Source organism: Pan troglodytes, chromosome 19 (genome assembly GCF_028858775.2).
Source record: "Pan troglodytes isolate AG18354 chromosome 19, NHGRI_mPanTro3-v2.0_pri, whole genome shotgun sequence".
Classification (NCBI taxonomy): Eukaryota; Metazoa; Chordata; class Mammalia; order Primates; family Hominidae; genus Pan; species Pan troglodytes.
This window is the reverse complement of record NC_072417.2, coordinates 94413056-94437021: the sequence shown is the minus strand read 5'-3', so window position 1 is coordinate 94437021 and position 23966 is coordinate 94413056. Positions and strand designations below refer to the sequence as shown.

Here is a 23966-nt window from a genome sequence, read left to right as displayed (position 1 = left end):
CAACTGTTCCAGTAAGTACAAAATAAAAACTCTAAGCAAGAACAAAAGCACCCTGTTGTAACTGACAGCCTTTTCCCCCGCAAGGGGTCCCCAGCACCTCACGGCCCAGGACATCAGATCTGATCGTGCCGCGTGCATCCCACCCCTGCCCATCAGAGTGAGGACTAGAGCACTGAGGATACCAAGGCTGGTGCCACCTGACCTGGGACAGGCCCCGGAGCCTCCAGGGACCCTGGGAGCATCCTGCCCGCTGTACCCACTGCCCAGGGAGCAAGATTTGGCCAAGGTCATATGGCCAGGCAAAACTCCTCCCGGCAGGCCTGGCAGGAAGCCCAAGGACCAGGCAGCATTTTCCAAAGCTCAGGGGTGACCAAACCAAGAGCCAGCAGACAAGGCTCTATAGCGTGAGTCAAAAAGACCAGGGGCAGATGGGGGTTAACTTGAGGGAGGTGCTGGGGGCGCCACTGTGCCTGACAGGCAGAAACAGGCCCCCGCCAGAGGCAGATCCCCAGCCTCCTGCCCCCCAGAAGGGACTCCTCAGCACAGCATGGGCTCAGGCCCCACCTCCCCACCATCTCCACAGCCTCCTCCACTCTTGTTCCCTGGGCTTTCTGGTCCCCTTGTTGCAGGACCAACACCAAGAGCCCCTGGGCCACAGTAGGAGAAATAGCCCTCAGCCTGCCTAGGCCAGCCCCACACCAGGGCCACCTCCTCAGCCTGCACTGCCCACAGCCCTAGGAAACAGGGATTCCAACTGCATGTGGTGTGAGCTGCCACCACCTCCAGGGAGCTCTCAGAGGGCCCAGGCCACCGCTCGGGGAGCAGACCCTCAGCAAAGGCGGGACAGTGATTCAAGCATGAATGCTCCAGAATCCAGAAACAAGATGTGTTCATTCCCGAATACTGATGGGCCCCTCACAGGCTGGCCGCCGTTCCACGCCCAAAGGAGGAATCCGTGGGCAGGACAGATCAAGCCCTTGCAGTCACAGAGCCAAACGGGTCCCTTCTCGGCCTCCCTTTCTGCCTCTGGGTTGAGGCCCCTCGAGTCACTGTGCAGCTGTACAGGCACAGCCAGGGGCCAGGAATGAATCAGCGCTCGGAGGAGGTGGAAGTGCGTTGGAGGCCGGTGCCAGCACCATCCCCGCCTGCCTGTAATTACTAGGGATCTTAGCGCAGGCTGCGGGGGGCGGCTGACGGCGCCGGCCGCCCAAGTGCAGAGCTTCCAGGGGACCACGGGCTCTGTGCAGCCACAAAGATGCTTCCCTATCCTGGGGCCTCGAAGAAAGTCACCAGACAAGGTGGCTGGGAAGGCAACACAGGGCAGACTCTAGCTCAGTGTAAGGAAGGACAGGAGCCAGCCTCAACCAGCAGCCAGTGGCACCCCACCTCCACAGACGGTGCGAGTGTCCCCACCCATGGTGGCACCCACAGGCAACACTAGCCCAGGGCAGCTGGCAGAGAGGGCCATGCAAGGCTGGGTGGGGACAAGAGGTGATGTCCAGCTCTGCTCACCACCTGCCACTCCTGCAATGACGCTGGGGTTGCTCCCCTGACCAGGGCCCAGACCTGTGAACTGGGGAGAAGGGCGAACCGGGCCTCAGCCTCCCGGCTAGCCTGCCTCCTGGAGCTCGGAAGGAGGACAGGCCCCTCCCATTCAATGGCCAGGTCACACACCAGCCCTCCCCTGCAAGACCACCTATCCTGGACAGCTCAGCCCATGGTGCCTGTGGCCAGCAGACAGGGCTTGGCCCTCAGGTCTCGACCTTTGGAAGCTTCAGTTGAAGACAAGGCAGCAACAGGAACACAGCTCCCAGCAGCCCCCACCCACTGCCCTCCCATCTAACGGTGGCCCCTGAAAGCTCAGGGCAGCACCGGCCTTCATTTTAATCCTGAACCTCAAGTCCACTCGGGCAGTACCACAAGCCAACCAATCTCCCCAACGAAGGATACTTGCTCAAGGCAAGGCCTGTGGGGACAGCAGGCACGGGCAAGACACTCTCCCCCAACCAGCCCACAACTCCACAAGCGCCACGTCCCAGAACCGCCTAGCCACATCCATCGGTAGACACGGACTTCATGCAGCCACCAACGGCACAGCAGGCATGGGACACCAAGCAAGCGCTGGACACCACCTGGGGCCAGCAGGCATGGGACGCTAAGCAAGCACCAGCAGAAGGGCTGTGCACCCTGGAGCCAACAACTGGCAGGACAGTGCCTGGGGCCAAAGCCCACACAGGCTGGGCAGCCCAGAGGGCAGTATGACATGGCAGCCGGTCTTTGTGCCCTGGCCACCCCGCTGAGGGGACCACATCAGCACTGCTCCTGGAAGATGTGCCCCCTGCTAAAGGCTGGTGGTGGCGAGGGCGGGTAACACAGACATGCACATGTAGAGAAAATGCAGGCCAGGTCTACTCAGTGACAGCAGACCCAGCCACCCTGCGGCAAGATGGTGCCCATGGGGGCCACCCCAGGAAGTATCCTTAAACACAAAGCACTGCATGCACGTGTGCACACACGGACACACATACACATGTACACGCGCACGGAGCTGGGTCCAGCACTGTGATTTCTCTCCTCCTCAGGTGCCGGGTCTGCTGCCCCCCCGAGGAAGGCGGCTCCAATGCCAGGAGGTGCCTGTCAGCAGGAGGTGCCTGTCAGAGACCACCCCCCACCGTCTCCGAATGGAGGGGATGGAGCTCTGCACACCCCAGGAAGAAGCTGGATGTGGCAGAGAGGAACAGCCAGGCCCGGGCAGCTGGGCACGGAGCAGAAAAGCCGGCAGTGTGCTCCCTGCCACCCAGCACATGACGCCCACCACCTGGCGCCAGCCCTTACCAATCACACCAGAGGCGGCAAACCCAAATGGCTCCTGGCTCCAGAACCCTGTGGCACCCGTCTCCTCGAAGCACAGCTGCGGCCCCGCCAGGCTGGCTTCCCCACCAGCTGCTAGAGTGACCAGCCAGGGCCAAGAGCCTCAGCACAAGGAAGGCCATGGCCACGTCTGTAACAGGGACTCCTGCTCCTCCCCGGATGCTCTCTCAACCTCACATATTCTAGGACAGGCTGTGGGCCAATGGCACTATGCCCAGAGAAGGTGCTGGAGCCGCCACACTCCAGGTCATGGGTCACCTGGGAGCCAGGGCTTCTCTGCGGACACGAGACCTTGAGGAAAACACCCACCTGACATTCGCCTGGCATTCCAGGAGCCACAGCCAGCCAGGGAGCCAGCCCCTCAGCACGCAGGGATGCTCGGGGCTTCCCCAAGAGGGCTGCAGCTTCAGTAGTCTTAATTCCGAAGGCCACTGCGGGAGGCAGATTCCAGCACTCCATCCCTCCATCTGGGCCACTACCCAGGGCTACCTGAGCAAGCGCCGGGCCCGGGCTCCTGTGGAGGAAGGGGTCTTCCGCGCCTTGCCCTCCCAACACCTGCAGGGCCCAGCCCAGGCACTGCCCCCAGAAGGTCTGAGATTATGTTCTCGGCAAACACCGGGAAGCCGTTCCACTCCCCTCCCCTTCATCTTCCATGAAATTCCCCGAGGACACAGCTCCCAAGGGAATGGAGCCACCAGAAAAGAGGTCAAAGTCTGCGTTACGGATTCTTACGGGGAAGAAAATCAAAACTGCACTTTTTATTCTCGCATTTTTAATCAGCAAGGCCAAGGACAAGCGTCCTCCTTTGCCAAGGCAAACACCGCTCAGAACTGCAGTTAAGGCGATGCAATGTCCAAACCAAACCAAACAGCTGAGCCGCATCGCGGGTGACACTAAGCAGGCCACAGCACAGCCGTTCCAAGAGGCACTGCCAGGGCTCTGCAAGCTGCCAACCCAGGCACAGGAGCGGCCCCGGGAAGGGATGCCAGAGGCAGCACCGTCCCAGGAGAGGACGGAGCTCAGCACTGCCTGGACCGGCTGGACCGGCCCAGGAGTGCACACCGGTGGCCTCAGCGGTCTCCTGACTATGTCTCCATGTGGGCTGAGTTTCTGCCTGGCTGACATTGCCAAAAGCTGCCCAACCAGTACCGGCACTACCAAGGCACCTTGAGCTCCCCAGTGACAAAGCACAAAAAGGTCTCAAAGACTCAGCAGTCAGGCTCCCGGAGTGGCAGCAGGAGCCACCTACCTACAAAACCAACCCCGCCTGTGTGCAGCAGCAGCAGCGCAAGCCTGTCACCAGGGCAAAGCCTTTCCAGAGTGGATCGACCCTTCAGACACCTGCGGCCCACCGCGTCCGGCCGTGCTAAATCAAATCATCAACCGCCACATCTTCACTTGGGAAAATCACCAATTAACCCACCCGTGGAAGACAAAACGCAGAACCTGTGTGTTTCACGTGCTCCAGACCAGCTGGTCTGCGTCCACAGGAGCTCAAAGTCCCCAAACACTCAGTCCTAAGAGTTTTCCTGGCAGCAGATTTCACTTAGACCTGCAGATAAATTACAGCTTCACCTAGGTGAAGGCCGACTGCCCGGTTAGGAGAGTCTTATTAAGGACGATCACGGGGTCGGTCCCCCAGAGCAAAACCACTCCATGTACCCACCCCCTGCCAACTCTCACCACGAAAGTTCCTGCTTTCTGGTTTCAGCGCAGAAGCAGAGAAAATAGGAAAAAGGTTCCGCTGGTACTTCTCTTCCACCCTCCGCAATCACGAACAAATCGTAATGGAGCTAATGACTAATAATTTAATAAACCTCCCTCCCTTGACAGCATGTGCTTCCACAGAGCAACAAGGCCAGAACCGTAGACCACAGACTCTGTGAAACCAAACCTAACAACCCCAGGGCCTGTGCCTTTCCCAAGCCGACTCCTCAGGTCACCCTGAATCCTGTTTCCCAGTGGCTCCGACGTGGCTTTAGGACTCATCTAGTCGACCGCACCCGCCTTCAGAAACCTTCCAGACTGACGCGACCCCAACTTCACAAGCTTTATTGAAAGCTGTATTCAAGTGCAATCTGCCCCCTGCACTCCAGCTGGAACCAGACAGGCCACCCCAGAAGCCTCCATCTGGCTCTCCCAAGCCTGAGAGCTAAGAGGGCTTCCCAGGCCCCTGGCCAGGCACGCCTTGGCCGCCTACCACAATCAGAAACAGTTACTCTGCCGGGCAGGGCGCAAGCCGGTTACGAGGCATGAACCAGCGACTGCCGGGTAAATACCCACTCCACTCATCGCCCAGCCTGTCACTGAACCTGCAGACAGTTTTGAAACAACGCACATCTGTAAGAGATCGCCCAGGACCCAGGGACACCCAGGGCAGGGGTTTCTCCTCTGAGAAAATGCTCCCCGGCAGCTGCCGGGCTCAGGCGTGGGGGTCCGGACCGAGAACGCATGCTAAAGAAAGAGAAAACCAAGGGCCTGTTTGTCGGTATCCCAGCCACAAAGACGACTGGGGAGGGGGCGGCAGGGGAGGCTTCCAGCGGTGCTCTGCGGCCCTTGGATGTGAACCTGTCATTTCACAGACGAGAACGTGGATGCCACTCTTAACACATCTGAAGCAAAGGCAGGCACGTCAGCCTCCTACACAATTAGTCTTCTCTCTCCGCGGTTACATAAGATGATAGATTATCCGTCCACCCATCCAGCCTGCTCGCGCTCCGACCTCCCACCTTAGGCCCCAGCATGGGCGCCGGGCAGGAGTTGTGGGAAGGGAAAGCCTGTTGAGAATGAAGTGCCCGAGGCTCGCGCAACCGCGCCTAGAAGAGCCCCACGGTGCCACCGCGCCGACCGCGGCCTTCAGACAGCCCCCATGCCGTCCTGGCCGCCGAAACCCCTGGGCCCGCCGCCCCCGCCGCCCCGGCCCTGCCCGGGTGTGCTACGACCCCGACCGCTCGTCCGAGGGCTTCCGGGGCCCGGCGCGCGGCTCCGTTCCCGCCGACGCCAAGGCGAGCGCGCGGGGGCCGAGCAGGGCCGTCGGAGCGGGGAGTGCTCCCTGGGCCTGGGGCTGGGGACCGACCGGGCCGCGGCGCGCATGGGATGGGGGGGCCCGGGCGGGGGTGGCCACCTGTGAGCGGCCGGCGCCGGGCTCACCACCCCAGCAGCCCGGGTCCCGGGTGGCCGCGCCGGGAAGACCCCCGAAGTCCCAGCCTCCTGGCCCGGCGCGCGGCCCCGGGGCCGCCCTGGTCGGGCTCGGGCGCGCGGGCGGCGCGGGACCCGGGCGCACCCGGAGCGGGCTCAGCTCGGCGCCGGGGGGCGCTCACCTTATAGACATTTTCCGTGAGCCGGTGCATCTCCTCTGAGCGAGACAGCGACATGGTCCTGGGTCCCGGCTGCACCACAGACCGGAGCGGGGGGGGGGGGGCGCAAGCGGCGGCAGCAGCGGCGGCGGTAACGGCAGCAGGACAGAGACGAAAGCGGACCCGAACCACAGAGCCCAGCGTCCGGCGGCGGCCACCTTTATAGCCGCCTCAGGCCCCGCCCCGCGGCAGTCCCCGCCCCTGCGTCCCGCCCCCGTTGCGCCCGCATCACCGCCCCCGACCACCCGCCCCCGCCCGGCGCTGCCGCTGCTAGGCAACCGCCAGGCCCCGCCCCCGCACCGCCCTTTCCATTGGTGGGTTCCGGAGAAGGGGGAGGGGGGCGGGATCGGAGGTGGGGCCTAGTGGCCGACTCCAGGCAGCGATTGGTCTGTGGCGGCGTCGATCCTGGGGGAGGAGAGGGGAGGCGCGGCGCGGGCTGGGGCCCTGGGAGCAGCCTGAGGGGGCCCGGGCAACAGCCGGGCTGGGGGCGGGGACGCGGGGGCGGGGTGGCGCAGGAAGAAGGAGCAGAAGGTGCGGGGAGGAGAGCGGGGGGCGCCGGCGGCAGCGCGCGTGGAGGCGGCACTTCGCGAAGTGGCACTTCGGAGCGGGCGGCCCGCCGGGTCGCGGCCTGGCGCTGCGGGGCGGGGAGCGGCTCGGACGCAGGACGCCGCGGGCCGGGCTTACAGGTGGGAGAGGCCCCGACCCCGCCGCTTCGCAGGTAAGCCCGCCGGGCGGGCGGCGACCCCCCGGCCGGCCCCTCGGGGCAGAGAGGAGAACCCTGGGGGAGGGGGTGCTGCAGGAGGACCCTGGAGAGAGCTCGGCCCTGGAGTAGGGGACGACTTGGAGAAGGAGGATTTCGGGGGAGCATCGTGAGGAGAGGACTTGGAGGGAGGATCCTGCAGAAGGTGAGCTCTGGGGAGGACCCTAGACAGGCAGACAGCGCTTGGGGGCTTGGGGCCGGGATTCTGGAGAGGGGAGGACCCTGGGAGAGGAGGGTTGGGGAAGAGGATCTTGGAGGAGGGCCCTGGGAAGGAGGATCTGGAGAGAGGACAGGGGAGTGTCCTGCTGGAAGGCCTGGGGACAGGGCGACCTTTAGGGACGGGGAGGACCCTCCTGCCATCAGAAGATTCTCGTTGGAGGCAGTTTACTGAGAGAGAGAGGTCTCGGGAAGGAAGGGTCGAGGGCAGTAGGAAACGAGGGGCCCGGAGGACTCTCATGCGGTGGAAAACCCTAGGGGGTGGGGGAACCTTGTAGGAGGGATGGAGGAGTCAGAGCTGCCTCCAATTTTTAGGAAGGGTCCTGCTTAAGGGTCCTCCCAAGGGGAGATTCTGCCGGGGAAGCTGGCCGAGTTGGCACACAGGTCTCCCAGTACAATTCCCGTGGAGAAATATTTACATAAATTAGGCTAACATAGAGGAATTATTTGTTTTACGTTGTGAAACACCAGATCTGAGCGTTTCCGTTTAATGAAACCTCTCAGTCTCCCAGCCTCCCATTCCTGCAAAATCATTCATTCATTCATTCCTTCAACGAGTCAGGCCCCTGGGGGAGACGAAGTTGTGCTGGCTGGCCGGCAGACCCCCAGACTGGCACGGGCTCATGCCGATGGAAACACCAGGGAAGTAAGATGCAGGAAGCATTGCCTCCCTCCCACCACAGCCCCGCGCCTCCTCTCCTCCGGCCGAATTTCCTTCCAGCTACTGGCCCTGGCTGCTTCCTTTTTCTTTATTGTCTCCAGTGTTTGGGGGTAGATCCCTGTGTATTTATTTTCTAGGATTCTTTTGGTGGTAAATGACAGAAAGCTCGCTCAAACTGGCCCTAACAAATGAGGGCATTTACCTGAAGGTAGGAGCATCTCCACTGACCCTGACCCCAATCTTCTAGGCCAGCTTCCTGCTGTGCTCCCTGCACCCACCGATCTCACACGCAGCCCTAGGACAGACGTCCACTGGCCTGAGTTGGGTCTGGGGCCAACACGGAGCAGGTGGGGGTAGAGCAGCCCTGCTCGCCTGGAGGAAAGTTGAATGGCTGGAACCAAGATGACAGATGGAGGCTGGCAGGCAAACACGGGAGCCCTCCTCACTCCAAGAGGGGAGTCAGCCTGGGGACAGTTCTTCTCCAGGCCCTGCTGCTCCCATCAGCTGCAACACAGGAGAGGTAGGCTTCTCCGGAAAAGCTCCCACGGTCCTGGGTCCCGCTCCACCTTCTAGAAGCTCCCAACGTTACTTCCTGGGCTGGCCTGCACATCGGTCGCGCTACTCCCGTCCAAGGGGACACATATTCGGTGACTGACTCAGAACCCAGCCTGCTTTCCGGGTGGCCAGTGGCTCAGCAGTCTCGGTGCCTGAGCCTGCTCCCTCCACCTGGCGGCTGGGCAGGGGGCTGAACGCGGGCTGGAGGCCTTCCCTGAGAAGAGGGTTATCCATGCCGTACATGGAAGTGACCAGCTCGGCACCTGAGGAGACACACCACGGCCGATGACAGGCGCAGAGCAGGACGTGGTGAGGTCCTCATACCTAGGAATGCAGAACAAGGGCAAGAAACTCGGTGCCCGCCTGGCATCTGCCCTGCACCAGTGGCCTCCAGGAAGTTCTCCACCAAGGATGTTCCCCAGGCACTCCGTGCTCGCCTTCACCAGCGTCCTGTGAGGTCTTTCACACTGATGGGGAAGCCTTTCTAAAGGGTATGGGGGGCTGGGGGGCTGGGGGTGCTGAGTACCAAGGGTCCCAGGAAGAGACAGGCCATGCTTATGGGCTGGGCATCCAGAGATCGCCCTGACGCCAGCTCCAGGTGGAGTTAGGAGGGCACTCTTGTCCCGACGCATTTACAGACCGCTCCCTCTTCTTGTTCCCCTGGACTCTGAGAGCGTGGTGGGGTAGCTGTGGAACCTGACCGCTTGCCTGAAGGTTGGGCAGCGTGGCTAGAAATTGCGGCCCAGACCTGGGATCTCACCCACACCTCTACGAGACGTCCTGAAGGAAACCACCGACTGAGCGGAGAGGCTTCGCCTTGCCCGCCTCCTCCCCGGAAGGAAGAGCAGAAGAGGCGTCGCCAGCCACCGAGACTGCCAGCCACCACCCCCTCCCAGACTCTCTGTCCCCACCCCAGACCAGGGTCACCTTCTGCCTGCACTGGGGGTGGGGTGCGGTAGGTTTCGCAATCCAGACTGTGGGGTTGGGGTGGGAGCAGGTTTGTGTAAACGAGCGGCTCGTCAGGAGTCACTGAGGAGGAGGCAGAGGGAGCCGGTACCCAGCAGGTCTCCTCTCATGAGCGTCAGCCCTCGCCTGGGCGGGCTGGGGGATCCTCAGCACCCCAGCTCTGAGCCAGGGGTCTGCAGCCCGGGCACCAGCGATGGGCCCTCATGCACACAGGGCGCCGAGCGGGGCCGGAGGCAAGAGTGACTTCAGACAGGAACCCGACGCCACAGCCGGTGACGTGGACCCTGGGTCAGCCAGCATGATGGGCCGCTGGGGAGAGGAGGGCTGGAGGCAGAGAGTGTAAGTGTGCAGCCTTCATCAGCTTATTTTTAGTCGCGTTATGTAAGTGGCTTCATCTCAACGTCACATGGGGGGGGGTCTCAGATTTAATTACAGGATGACAGCCTTTGCTTTTCAAGCAAGCTGTTCTCCTGGCAAGCCAGGCGAGGGATTGGGGAGTTTTGCTAAACAGAAGGAGCCCTTTCTGAGGTGACCACCCGGCAAAACTTGAACCCGCTTCCACCTCCGTCTCCCTCTTCCCGACCAGCCTCACCCAGCCTCGGCTGAATGTGGCCTGAGAGTAGCCACTTGTCCGCAATCACAGGGACGTTTTATGCCTGTCAAGGGAGCTTCCTCTCTCCTCTTCCTCCCCCTCCCACCCTCTGCCTGGCAGCTTTGCCTTCTCTCCAAGAGAAGGGTCCACCCAATCAGAACTCCTCTTCCTTCTTTTCATTCCTGGATTAAAGCACTTGTAATCAGTAACCAGAAAGTTCCAGAGCAGGAGAGACCGGAAGGCACTGAAGTGCTATCGGACGGGTGTCTGGGGCAGAGCCAGGAGGGCGAGCCTCTTCTCTCCCCGCCTGCCCTTGCTCACTTCCCCCTCCATGCCAGGTGCTGTGGGAGCAGCTGGGCCTGGCCGGGGTCAGCGGGTGAAGCTGTCCGCATGGTGTCTGGAGCACCATTTCTTTGCTTCCTGGATGGGCTGGATGGGCTCCCATGTTCTTCACCAATGGCAGCGTTATCAGCACCAATGGCAGCGTTATCAGCAAGAAGGCAAAGGCAGGAGCACATCGAGGGTGGGAGCCAGGGCTGTGGGGTCAGGAGGCCCGCTCCTTGCCACGGGAAGCCTGGCTCAGCCACCTCCAGCACACTTCGGCTTTGTCCAGCATAAAAGGCAGAGCGACGTTTTCACTGCAGGCTGTTTCCCGCCAGGGCAAGTGGGACAGGGCGAGTGCTGACATCGGCAGGCATGGTGTGCATTTAGGGGGTGGGCAGCGCCAAGGGGGCATCATTTGGCATAGGCGGGCCCGGGGGCCACTGTGCTAGATGACTGGCTGGTTGCCGGGGGCGGGTGTCACAGCCTCTCTGAGCACCCCCTGAGTGGAGGGCAGAACATTGTTGGGAGGAGTCCAGGCATAAAGCGACATAAACCGCGCAGAGAATGGGACCAGCGCACCCGAGAGGTGATCGTTATCATCAGCAACTGGATGGGACATTCTGAAGAGCTCCCAGCCAACACAGATGGTCACTCCAGAGGCTATTTAAAAGGAAGGGGCCCGGCCGGGCACAGTGGCTCACGCCTGTAATCACACCACTTTGGGAGGCTGAGGCGGGCGGATCAACTGGGGTCAGGAGTTCAAAACCAGCCTGGCCAACATGGTGAAACCGCATCTCTGCTGAAAATACAAAAAATTAGCCAGGCATGGTGGCGGGCACCTGTAATCCCAGCTACTTGGGAGGCTGAGGTAGGAGGATCGCTTGAACCCAGGAAGTAGAGGTTGCAGTGAGCCGAGATTGTGCCATTGCACTCCAGCCTGGGCGACAAGCAAAACTTCGTCTCAAAAGTAAGGGGCGCAGGGAGGGGGCCCCAGCTCGTGCCCCTTCTGTGTGGGCTGCACATGGTGATTTCCTTCCAGAGAGCACAGCGTGGGAGGTAGGCAAGGCGTCTCCACAGTGGAGAGCCCGACCCACTGTCTCAGCCCAGAGGTCAAGGCTGGCACCATCACCGAGAGGTCACACGGGCAGATGTGACAGGAGGGCGCTTCACCACTGGGCTCTTCCTCCCAGACCCATAACCCTTGTCTTAGTATTAGAAAAACACTGGCAGACCGGGCGCAGTGGCTTACACTTGTGATCGCAGCACTTTGGGAGGCCGAGGTGGGAAGATTGTTCGAGAGCAGTCTGGGCAACATAGTGAGACCCCATCTCTACAAAAAAAAATTTTTTTTTAATTAGCCAGGCGTGATGGCACATGCCTGTGGTCCTAGCTACTAGAGGCTGAGGTGGGAGGATCACTGGAGCCCAGGAGGTCAAGGCTGCAGTGAGCTGTGATCACACCACTGCACTCCAGCCTTGGCGACAAAGCAAGACCCTGTCTCGAAAAGAAAAGAAAAGAAAAGAAACATTAGGCAAATCCCAACAGGGGGACACTCTACAGAAAAACCGACCGGCCCTCCTCAAAACTTCCCAAGTCGTCAAAACCAAGGAAAGTGGGCCGGGCGCGGTGGCTCACACCTTAATCCCAGCACTTTGGGAGGCTGAGGCGGGCAGATCACAAGGTCAGAAGTTTGAGACCAGCCTATCCAACATGGTGAAATCCCATCTCTAAAAATACAAAAATTAGCCGGGCGTGGTGGCAGGCGCCTGCAGTCCCAGCTACTCGGGAGGCTGAGGCAGGAGAATTGCTTGAACCCAGGAGGCGGGGGTTGCAGTGAGCTGAGATCACGCCACTGCATTCTGGCCTGGGTGACAGAATGAGACTCCGTCTCAAAATAAAAAAAACCAAAAACCAAAAAACAACCAAGCAAAGTCTGAGAAACTGTCACAGCCTAGAGGAACCTGGAGACAGCTGATCCCTAAATGTCACGTGGGATCCTGGGTGGGGTCCTGGGAGAGAAAGAAGACATTGGAGGGAAACTGAGGAAATATGAATAAAGTATGGGCTGTAGTTAATAATAATGTAGCAGCATTGATTCATTGATCATCATAAACACACGTACTGATGCAAGATGTCACCAAAGGGAAAACTGGGCTGGGGGGGTGGGGGGGTGGCGGTATCTTTGTAACAATTGCATGAATGAAAAATGTGCTAGAGTTAAGGTTGTCATGGGAGTGGGCAGTGATCTTGCACAGGCCTCCAGTTTTACCTGCAGGAGTCCGAAGGCGTCACCTGTGCCTCACCCTGGAATCTCGTCCTGGCCCCCAGGTCCCCACTCTGTCCACCTTGGGGTCAGTGGATGGAGCTGTTGCCCCTGTGGTCTGGTGCTGCTGATCACAGAGAGCCCCAGGGGGCCAGCACCCTGTGGAGTGGCCCCTTATCCCGAGGACAGGCACGTGGGCCTGCCCCTCCCCTGTCTGTGGCTGCGGCTGGACTGCCCGCAGTGGAGCTGGGGCTGTGAGGCGCGAGGGTCCTGCTGACGGCTCAGCCCTTCTGCCACCCCAGACGTGGTTCTCACCTGGCCTCCTTGGCAGATGGTGCCTTGGGTTTGCTGCCCACAACCCAGCGTGGCTCATGGCTGTCCTGCAGCCATAGTGTTGGCCAGACTTCTGGCCATAGCCAGGGAGATGCATTGCTGCCCGTCCGGGCATCTGATGTCCCCTCTCTCCTCTCACAGAGAGTACATGGCCCGTGATGGGGAGGAAGTTCTGGAGGACAGGATGAGGCCACTGTCTCTAAGGCAGGGAGACCCTGCCTGCTCTGAGCTCCACGTGGACAGAGGAGTGTGGGCATGGCCTCTCGGGCCCTTCCTGACCCTGTGTTGCCGTGGTCCAGCCTCAGCCCTCAAAGTGAGGCGGCCTACAGACAGAGCTTCCCTACAGACCAGGCCAGAAAGGCCGGAGGGGCTTCCTTCTGAGGGTGGTGGGGACAGACGACATGTGGCCTCCCTCCAGAGCCTGCCCTGGCGGGGGTGGGCGGGGAGAGGTTCCCCAGCAACAAGCCCCCTTATATAATCCAGCTCACATCGCGTGGCGTGACTCCAGGTGCCTGTGGGAGGCAGTGCGGGGGTGAGCACCGGGGCGCAAGTGAGTCTCAGAGTTTCGCTCCGTGCTCCTCCCCCCTTGCTATATGTCAGCGTCATCCGGAGCCTGCCAGCCCGGTCACCCACTTGCTTATTAGAATACATTAGCTGACAATGTGGATTTAAATAACTCGGGCAGGTGACAGCCTGAAGCGCACCCAGCGTAGCTGGGCTCTCCTGCACTGGCCCAGGTGAGGCTGGGGTCTGGGGCCGGAGGAAGGACACATGTGGCGCCGGGATGAACTGGCCGAGCTGGTCGCTTCAGCCACACGTCTGGAGCTGGGCAGGGTGGAGGGGGAGGAGGGACACGGGTGCCCACAACGCAGCACCACCCCGGGCAGGAGTGGGAGCCCGCCCCAGTCCCAGGCCACCCCGGGCAGGAGTGGGAGCCCGCCCCAGTCCCAGGCCCACTCGCCATCTTCTGAACCCAGCATGGGGTGAGAGTGGCCAGTGACTGGGTGAGCAGGAAGACGGACCTGTGTGAGGACACTGAGCACTGGCCCCTCCTGGCACTGGGGGCCGTACTCGGCTCAACCTCCCAGAGCAAAGACGAAGAAAGACGAACTTTGCTTAACGCTCAGTATAATTAGTCTTCATTTACCGCCTGAAACGTTGTCTTTGTTTTCTTATCACTCTGCTTCTTAAATGACTTAAACTGCCTTGAAAGTGATCTGAAAGGTATTTCTGGATGGGAGCGGAGGGAATCTGTTCTTCAGAATCTGAAATTGGAGGACACCTGGAAAACAAGACCTCAGTGTGTTCCCTCAGGTCCCTGCAGACAGGAGACAGGAGAGCTGTACCTGCGGGTGCCGCTTCGCATGCCGTCAGGGAGGACCCAGACGTCTCCATGCTGCTGGGCGCCGCGCAGATGGCTTCCCTGCCCGGGGCTGGCTGCTTCTAATTTCAGCTGCTGGAGGCTCCGCGCTCTCACTCTTGCTCGCGCTCTCTCTCTCTCTCTTTTATTCCATGTTTATTTAAAGCCAGATTTTGAAATGTTGTCTTCAGCCCTAAAATCTCACTTTATCTTCTTGCAGCAGATCCTATAAAACCCCACTTAGGTGCCTAGAGGGTGGGGGACTTGGAGGACAGTTTCCCCGGCCCGCTGCCTGACACTGTCTCTGTAAACATTCCGATGACTGGTCAGTGTTTTCCCAGTGGAGCAGCCCAGTGTCACGTCCGCCCAGACGGAATACAGACGAGCCGGGTGGACGTCGTGAGTCCAGATACACGAGAGAGAGCATGGCCTCCCCAGTGACGTGCGGGAAGCACGCCTGCCCCGGTGCTCGGAGTTGAACTTAGGCAGGGGAGTCTGAGGCTGCCCTGCCGTCTCCTGTCTGGGGTCGTGATGCAGTGGGGCCTGTCATGAGTGGTCCAGACATGTACCCCCGGAGGTGGAACAGGGACAGCCTCAGGTGCCCTGGTGCCTCCTCCTTCCCGGCTCTCCCTGGCACTCTGCTTCCTTCTCCTAACCTGAGAGCCACACGCTATTTCTTCTTGTCCATCTAGAAACCAAGGACATCTGGAAGGGGTCTTCCACCTTAGACCCTAACAGGGGAAGTGCAGCGCAGCTTTCTGGCCGCGCTGACCCGACAGGGCTGCTCCGATGGGGAAGCGTGGCCACTCGCACAGATGTTCATTTGCACAGCATCAGACCACACAGCAGTTGGGGCCCTTTGTCCCACCGGCCATGGGAGCCCACAGTCAGCCCGTGTGCGTGGTAGGTGCTCCAGAAATATGAGGTCCCTTTCTCTTTGATGAGACGTAACTACCCTCATGTCCCTCTATGGCTCGCCTCAGAATGTGCTAGAAGAGCTTTGATGAAAGGGGGATGTCTTGATGAACTGCACAGGGTGAAGGCAAAACTGGCCGAGGGGCCAGGCTGGATGTGTAGCGGGGAGGACACCTGCAGGAATGGAGTTTACCTAAATAGGTGCTCCTGGAGCCAGCGGTGCTAAGGAAGGAGCTCCCTGGCTTATCGTGCGCAGAGCCGCAGCGCCCCAGCCCAGCCACGGAGCCACACAGCTGCCTCTGGCTAGGGGCTAGGAGGCGGGCAGGGTGGGACGCAGCCGGGGGCAGTTGCCCCAGGGCTGGCTGGAGGTGGCGGCCATGGCCAAGCCAGTCTCCAGCCGACTTAACGCCAGAGCTACCGGGGCCCAGAGGAGGCGTGGCTGTGTTTCTAGTGAGAGCCGAGCAGTTTTCCAAAGAGCGCCGCAAGCTACTGCCAGGGCCTTTATGTTCTAAAGATGTGCGGAGCGTGTCTCAGTGGCTTCGCCGGCATACTTGGCCAGAAAGTAACATGATTTCGAGAAAACATGATTTGAGTGTTAAGCTCGAGAATATCATTTCCCCCAGCAAGTTCTTTTTCTTCTCACAAAGTTGGAAGACACAGAAATCTTTGTAGAGGTTCATGGAAAACTTTAGCTGTTTCCTAGCTGCCCAGATGAAAAGAATATTCCATCCACTGGGGGAAAACAATTACTCTAAACAGATTCGGGTGGCATTTTACCCCTAGTCCAACTGGCTGCACGTGACCTTTGCCGGCGTGGCTCCAATGCCCAGAGACGAGGCTGGTGTGAAGAGCTGGCTGCTGATCCCTGGAATCTGCCACTAATTCTCACTCAGATTTTGAGATTTTCTCTGCAGCTGCAGGAGCCAACAGAGTCCTTTGTGCAGCCTCAGGACTCGGCTTTCAGAGGCCCTGGAGCCAGTGGTGTTGGATTCAGCCGTAATTCTTCATTCTTTGGCTCAAGGGAAAACCTTGATTCTGCACAGGATTGCAGAAGCCGAGGCACTCCAGCTAGGACACGGCGTCATTGGAGTGCCCTGGTGCGTTCCAAGGAAAGTTGAGTTGGTGATTTCCAAGTGGTTTTGGGCAGGGCAGGGTCTCCGAAAGGCTGGAGGTGCTGGAGGAGAGGCTGGGTTAGCTTGGCTGGAAGGGGCCCTGCCCTTGTTGCGTCAAGCCTGGGAGACTGGACTTGGGACTCAGATGCATTTGGAGTTTTTTTGTTGTGTTTTTTGTTTTGTTTTGTTTTGAGACAGGGTCTTGCTCTGTCGCCCAGGCTGGAGTGCAGTGGCATGATCTTGGCTCACTGCAAACTCCGTCTCCCGGGTTCAAGCGATTCTCCTGCCTCAGCCTCCTGAGTAGCTGGGACTACAGGCACCTGCCACCACGCCTGGCTAATTTTTTTGTATTTTTAGTAGAGACGGGGTTTCACCATGTTAGCCAGGATGGTCTCGATCTCCTGACCTCGTGATCCGCCTGCCTTGGCCTCCCAAAGTGCTGGAATTACAGGCATAAGCCACTGCACCCGGCCGGAGTTGTTTGTTTTGAGACAGGCTCTCTCTCTGTCGCTCAGGCTAGAGGACAGTGGTAAGATCTTGGATCACTGTAGCCTTGAACTCTTGGGTTCAAGGGATCTTCCCACCTCAGTCTCCTGAGTAGTTGGGACTACAGATGCGCGCCACCACGCCTGGCTAGTTTTTGTGTTTTTGTAGAGATGGGGTCTCGCTATGTTGCCCAGGCTGGTCTCAAACTCCTGGACTTAAGTGATCTGCCTTCCTTGGCCTCCCATCATGCTGGGATTACAGGCATGAGCCACTGTGTTGGCTGCATTTGGGTTTTATATATTTTTATTTATTTATTTATTTTGAGACAGAGTCTTGCTCTGTCGCCCAGGCTAGAATGCAGTGGCACGATCTTGGCTCACTGCAACCTTTGCCTCCCAGGTTCAAGCGATTCCCCTGCCTCGACCTCCCAAGTAGCTGGGATTTCAGGCGCCCGCCACCACACACAGCTAATTTTTGTATTTTTAGTAGAGGCGGTGTTTCACCATGTTGGCCAGGCTGGTCTTGAACTCCTGACCCCAGGCGATCTGCCCAACTCGGCCTCTCAAAGTGCTGGGATTACAGGTGTGAGCCACCACGCCCAGCCGCATTTGGATTTTATAATAAGCTTTGCTGTGCAGGAGAAGTGGTCCCTGGCATCCCAGCCCCCTGGCCTGACGAGGTTGGAAGGCTCCTTGGGCCCCCACCACTCTGCTGCAGCCAGGGTGGGTGCAGGGCTGGGAGGGTGAGCCACGAACTTGACATCGGTGACCTTCACTGCCACCTGGTGGACAGCCTGGGAGTGGTAGCTGGTGGGCTGGGCGGCGGAAGGGGTGCAGTGTCCCGGACGAAGACGGCTGAGCATCGTGGAGACCAGCATAGAGAGGCCACAGCAAGTGGGGTGTGACATCAGGGACAAGGGAGAGGTCACAGACTCGGACAGTGGCCGTCCTGTGCTGGCCCCTGCATCTGGGTGGTTGGCAGGTGGAGCACCAAGATACAGGGTTGATAGGACTAGGCTGGAATCCTGGACTCTCTCTGATCCCGGCAAAGTCACAGAAGCTTCTCCTGTCCTGTCGCTGGTCTTTGGAAGGGAGGAATGACACCCTCCTCCTGGGCTGGCGCGGGGAAGAGAAGCTCCTGCGTGTGAAACAGCTCCACCACCAAGCGCCTGCAGACGAGCGGTGTGTTCTGCCTGGAACCTGCCGAGGGAACGTGTGGGGAAGGTGTGGCCGCCCTGGGAGGCTCAGCTCTGCAGGAAATTCGCTCCTTCTGATGTGCGTTTCAAACGGCCCTATGACATCTTTTTCTTAAATTGAGGTAAAATTCACATAACATAAAATTACCCATTTTAAAGTGTTCTGTTCAGTCCAATGTGGTGGCATTCAGCACATTCATGATGTACAGTGGCAAATCCACCTTGTTCCAAAACATTTTTTGAGATGGAGTCTTGCTCTGTCGCCCAGGCTGGAGTGCAGTGGCGCGATCTTGGCTCCCTGCAACCTCCACCTCCTGGGTTCAAGCGATTCTCCTGCCTCAGCCTCCCGAGTAGCTGGGATTACAGGTGCCTGCCGTCATGCCCACTAATTTTTGTATTTTTAGCAGAGACAGGGTTTTGCGACGTTGGCCAGGCTGGTCTCGAACTCCTGACCTCAGGTGATCCACCCGCCTCGGCTTCCCAAAGTTCTGGGATTACAGACATGAGCCACCGTGCCCGGCCCCCAAAACATTTTATCACCCCAAAAGGAAACCCCAGCCACTGGCAATCACTGGCTCTTCCCTGGCCCTAGTGGCCCCTCCCCTGCCCTGGTGGCCCCTCCCCCACCCTGGTGGCCTCTCCCCCGCCCTGGTGGCCCCTCCCCTGCCCTGGTGGCCACTCCCCCGCCCTGGTGGTCCCTCCCCCGCCCTGGTGGTCCCTTCCCTGCCCTGGTGGCCGCTCCCCTGCCCTGGTGGTCCCTCCCCTGCATCTGTCCTTGGGCACTGGCCCATTGGACATTTCGTGGGACTGGAACCACACAGTATGTGGCTTCTTCCACTGAGCATGATGTCCTTGGGTTCATCCACGCTGTGGCCTGTGTCAGAACTTCCCGCCTGTTGATGGCTGGATAGCTCCCCATGGAAGGGATGTCTGACATTTGGTTTCTCAATTTGGCAGTGGATGGATACTTGCTTGGGTCTGTACCTAGGAGTGGAGTTGCTGGTTCTTATGGAAATTCCATGTTTAGCTTTTTGGGAAACTGCCAAACTGGTTTCCACAGCGGCTGCAGCATTTTACCTCCCTGCCAGCCAGGGTACAGTTCCTCACAGCCTCACCACACTGGTTTTCTGTTTTTTGTTTTTGTTTTTTTAATTCTAGCCATCCTGAAGGTGTGAGGCAGATCTCCTGGTGGTTTTGTTTGTTTGTTTTTCAGACAGAGTCTCGCTCTGTCGCCCACGCTGGAGTGCAGTGCTGCGATCTTGGCTCACTGCAACCTCTGCCTCCTGGGTTCAAGCGATTCTTATACCTCAGCCTCCAGAGTAGCTGGGATTATAGGTGCCCACCACCATGCCCGGCTAATTTTTGTATTTTTAGTAGAGACGGAGTTTCACCATGTTGGCTAGGCTGGTCTTGAACTCCTGACCTCAGGTGATCCATCCACCTCGGCCTCCCAAAGTGCTGGGAATACAGACGTGAGCCACTGCGCCCAGCCTCCTGGTGGTTTTGACTTGCATTTCCTGGTGGCGATGGTGTTGAGCGTCTTCTGTGTGCCGCCTTTTTCAAAGGAGCCAGAATTCTCTCTGGAACGTCAGTTCTCCCATTCAGTTTCCATCGGGGAAGTGAGCCTGGAGGACGCCGTGGAGTCCACACCCTACACCTGCCTTCCCCTTGCAGGTTTTTGGCCCAAATCTCAGCTCCTTCAGCTACATGGGGCCTCCCTGGACCCAACTCAGGGGCACCTTTTGGCCCAAGGGGAGTTTCAGAAGCAGCGAGGACAGACACATGTGGGGGGCATCTGCAGGTGGTGGAGGGTGTGAAAGGAGGTCCCTGAGCTGCCAGGCACCCAGACTGTGTCTGTAGGGAGGCCCCGCAGTCCCTGCACCCCCTCGACTGCCCGGTGCTCTCTGTGGAGAAACACGACAGACGCGGTTGGACACAGCACAGTGGATGGACGTCCCCACCTGCTCCCTGCAGACACTTTGGGTGGAAGCCCAGACTGTCCCTGGCTGCCAAGCAGACCATGCTGAGGGGTGGTGGCCAGGAGCCAGGGAGCCTGCCCACTCCTGCCCCAGTGACACCCCACAGGTCACAGGAGAAATGCCAGGAGCCTCATGGTGTGGAAAGGGACACGGAGGCCCGGAGCACTGAGGGGCTTTCCCAAGGCCACGCGGCCGGGCACGGGGAAGCTGGGCCCTCCCGGCGCCTCCAAGGCCTCTTCCCGGCTGGAGGCAGCTTCACCCACCAGGCCTGGCAGTCGAGAGTCTGAGACTTCAGTAGTAATGGGGTTTCTTGGCAGGAAACTGGGAGATGAGTAGGTTTCCGGAAAGGCTGGATAGAACCTGAGAGCTGAAGGGAAACACCGGAGCCAGCCTGGCCCAAGGACCAGCCTTTAGTCCAACCGCAGGCCCTGTGCTGGCTGGGGCGCAGCTGGCTCTACCCCTGGGTGTGGCTGCAGTCACGGCCTCCCCGCCCTGCAAATGCAGCTCTCAATGCTGCCGGCTGCTCCCGACGTGAGGCCCAGCCCCAGCTGTGGAGCAAAGGTGCACCTCCAGGAGCATCTCCACCAAACCTCAACGAAGACCATCCCCCCCACAGCAGGGGCGAGCTGGAACCCCCTGAGCTGACCGCCTGGGGCCTCCTTCGGCCCCTTTAACCAAGCACGGTGGAGCCCAGGCTATCCTGTCCACGATTGCACCGCAGACGGGCGCCTGAGTGCCCGCGAGCACACACTGCTTTCAGGTGATGTCCTTAAACTTTGGATCTCCTAGACGAGCTTGCCCCTCTCAGTAAGCCCCAGGCCTCCTAAGGCCATTTGTCAACGGGAGCCGTGGGCCCTGGCACAGGTAGGGTGGAGCTTAACACTCTCCCCTGTAGACTCAGATGGCTCTCATATGCGTATTTGTCTCTTTTTTTTGGAGACAGGGTCTTGCTTGTTCTGTCACCCAAGCGTGATCTGGTCTCACTGCAGCCTCAACCTCCGGGGCTCAAGCAATCCTCTCGCCTAAGCCTTCTGAGTAACTGAGACTACAGGCGTGCACCACCATGCCCAACTAATTTTTTTTAAAGTTTTTTTCTAGAGATAGGGTCTTGCTATGTTGCCCAGACTGGTCTTGAATTCCTGGGCTCAAGCGATCCTTCTGCCTCGGCCTCCCAAAGTGCTGGGATTTCAGGCGTGAGCCACTGTGCCCAGCCGCTAATATGTATTGTCCAGACCTCTTCGCTAACCTCCAGATCTGTGGCTCCAACCGCCTACCTGACAGTCGCCAGGCAGACCCCCTGCCAGGTCGCAGCCTCAGGCCATGGTCCCTCCGTATCCCCACACATAGAGCTGGGAACCTTGGTGTCACCCTTTCTGTTTCCTCTTCCTTCACTCTCCTCCCCCGACCCCCAGCCTAGCCCCCATGTCTTGTCAACTTTGAGCTCCTGAATCTGTCTACCCACCTCCGGGCCCCGGACCCCTCCACCCCGGACCTGGGAAGGGGCCCCTTACCTGATCCCCAGAAGCCCTTGGCCTGTCCAAACCCGTCTCCATACTCAGTGAGGTTTTCCAACTACAGATCTGACTGAAGGCCCCTGCAGCAGCCCTGTGCTGACATCCATTGCCCCAGCGATAAAGACCTGGGTCCTCGGTCCCTCCACAGCAGCCTGCACCCAAGTCCCCTCGCTGAGCTCCAGCCACCGGCCCCGCTGGGCAAAGTGACCATGTGATACGGAGCTCCTGCCTCCCCGGAGTTGGGTGAGAATCTAAGATCCCCCCTTCCCCAGGGCTGTGCAAGAGACTGAACACCTGTGTGGACCTGTCTGCCCTTTGCCCCCACACACTAGCTGACAGTAAGCCCCCCAGGCAGGCACACCGGAGAAGGATAAAAAAGGAGACCCCCGTGACCTGCTCAGAACAGGCTCAGCCCCAGGGGGCCTCTGCCCCCACCTCCCCACGCTCTATGGTTCTCTCTCCATGAGGTCCAGGACCTCCCAAGACCTGCAGGTGTTAAACAGCCTTTGGTCACTTTGGTCACAGCAGCTTCATTTACTGGGTGATTCTCAGTGTGATAACTGGAACTCGGCCTGACTCACCCAGGATTAAACCTCTCCCGGCTGCCTTGTGCTCAGACCTGCCATGGCAGGAAAACTTGGGATTTGCAGAGATTCTTAAATGTTTTGTGTTATAAGCCGAGAGCGGTGCCTCACGCCTGTAATCCCAGCACTTTGGGAGGCTGAGGCGGGCGGATCACCTGAGGTCGGGGATTCGAGACCAGCCTGACCAACATGGAGAAACCCCGTCTCTACTAAAAATACAAAATTAGCCAGGCGTGGTGGCGCATGCCTGTAATCCCAGCTACTAGGGAGGCTGAGGCAGGAGAATCGACTGAACCTGGGAGGCGGAGGTTGCGGTGAGCCAAGATTGTGCCATTGCACTCCAGCCTGGGCAACAAGAGTGAAACTCCATCTCAAAAAAAAAAAAAAGTTTTGTGTTATATGGATTCCAGTTCTCAGTTGAAAAATCTCCATCTTTTAATCTACTTTCTCCCTTGTTTCCTCCATCTAAACAAAAACGCAGAGAGTTCGAACTCTAAACAAAAACTCTAAACAAAAACTCACAGAGAGTTCAGGGGTTCTCTGCTGCGACTTCCACTCTCTGGCTTTGTGTGCATCCGTTTCCACGGGCTATTTTTCCTCTTGATTTTTGGCCCTGTGGTCTCTGAATGCTGGATGTCATGCGCTGAAGCCTGGAGGCTCCAGATCCGGGGTCAGCAACCTGCAGCGGGGGGCAGCCGCCTGCTTTTGTGAACGCAGCTTATTGAAACACACCCATGCCCATTTGTTCACAGATGTTCCGTGGCTGCGTGTGCCCTACAGCAGCACGGTTCAGTAGGCAGAGGCCACTTCTACTACCCGGCTAAGGAAAAGATGGGCAGAGCCTGCTCTGGATGACGCTGTGTTCCAGCCGGCGGAGAGGGTCCCCCATTTCCTCGGTAAGGAGGGTGACCTCCTCGCTCCAATCGGGGACTGAGCTGAGCTGAGGACGAGCTGCCCTTTCCGTGAGCCTGTCTCTGTGTTGCTTGTTTCTAGGAACTAATCCTCCAGGAAATTAACAGACAGTTTGCTGTGGACAACTAGAGCCCTCCCCTTCCTTAGCCCTGAGCGAGGTAAACAATTCTGCTCTGCCTTCCGGAAGTTTCAAATTAGCTCTTCAACCAGCGTTTTCACGCAGCTTCCAGTCCTGCCACAGTCTTGAAGAAGAGATCAGCTTTCCCGTCTTCATTCTTGCCAAGATTAGCTGCCCTTCGAATCTCCCGTGTGTCATTAATCCCAGCACGAACAAGCACTTGGGAACTGCGGGCTGCAGATGGTCTGCTTATCCTACGGAACCCTCCTCTTTTGAGGCTTAACCCCTTTAGTCTTTGTTGCTTCTGTAGCTTTCTGATGCCATTAAAGAGATGATTTTTATATTTTTGCCTGGCCTTTCTAGTTCTTAGTGGGAGCCTTGATCTGCTGCACTCCATCCTACTTGGAAGTAGAAGTCTGTTTCCCCATGTTTAAAATGTTAATTTCAGGCCACACACAGTGGCTCATGCCTGTAATCCTAGCACTTTAGGAGGCCAAAGTGGGAGGGTCACTTGAGCCCAGGAGTTCCAGATCAGCCTAGGAAACACGGGGAGACCTCACCTTAAAGAAAAAAAAGGCATGCACTGAGCATGGTGGTGCATGCCTGTAGTCTCACTTACTCAGGAGGCCGGGGCAGGAGGATCACTTGAACCCAGGAGTTTGAGGTTACCATGAGCTATGGTTGCATGACTGCACTCCGGCCTGGGCAACAGAGCAAGACCCTATCTCTAAAAAAATAAAAATAAAATAGGCTGGGTGCGGTGGTTCACATCCATAATCCTAGCACTTTGGCAGGCCAAGGCAGGAAGATCGCTTGAGCCCAGGAGTTCAAGACCAGCCTGGGCAGCATAGTGAGACCCTGTTTCTAAAAAAAGAAATTAGCTGGCCATTGTGG

General features: G+C 58.8%; 1 protein-coding gene and 1 long non-coding RNA gene across 8 annotated transcripts in view; one reads left to right on the top strand and one right to left on the bottom strand.

Moving 5' to 3' along the window:
* BAIAP2 (BAR/IMD domain containing adaptor protein 2) overlaps nucleotides 1-6474 on the bottom strand; it is an 81061-nt gene extending 74587 nt beyond the window's left edge. For 2 of the 7 annotated variants that reach the window (XM_054670743.2, XM_054670744.2), the window contains exons 1-3: nucleotides 6192-6373; nucleotides 5820-5821; nucleotides 4538-4634 (exon numbers count right to left, since the gene is read on the bottom strand). In XM_054670743.2, the coding sequence (XP_054526718.1) occupies nucleotides 4538-4634; nucleotides 5820-5821; nucleotides 6192-6245 (153 nt within the window). In that variant the 5' untranslated portion in view covers nucleotides 6246-6373. Of the gene's footprint in view, nucleotides 1-4537; nucleotides 4635-5819; nucleotides 5822-6191 lie in introns of all 7 variants that reach the window. The other 5 variants (XM_009433491.5, XM_063800005.1, XM_016933119.4 and 2 more) reach the window with 4 other exon arrangements.
* Nucleotides 6475-19570: 13096 nt separating this feature from the next.
* On the top strand, nucleotides 19571-23413 carry LOC134808987 (uncharacterized). Its single transcript, XR_010153389.1, has 4 exons — nucleotides 19571-20704; nucleotides 21523-21701; nucleotides 22795-22938; nucleotides 23036-23413. It is a non-coding gene; the product is annotated as an uncharacterized LOC134808987 (long non-coding RNA).
* The last annotated feature ends 553 nt before the right edge of the window (nucleotides 23414-23966 follow it).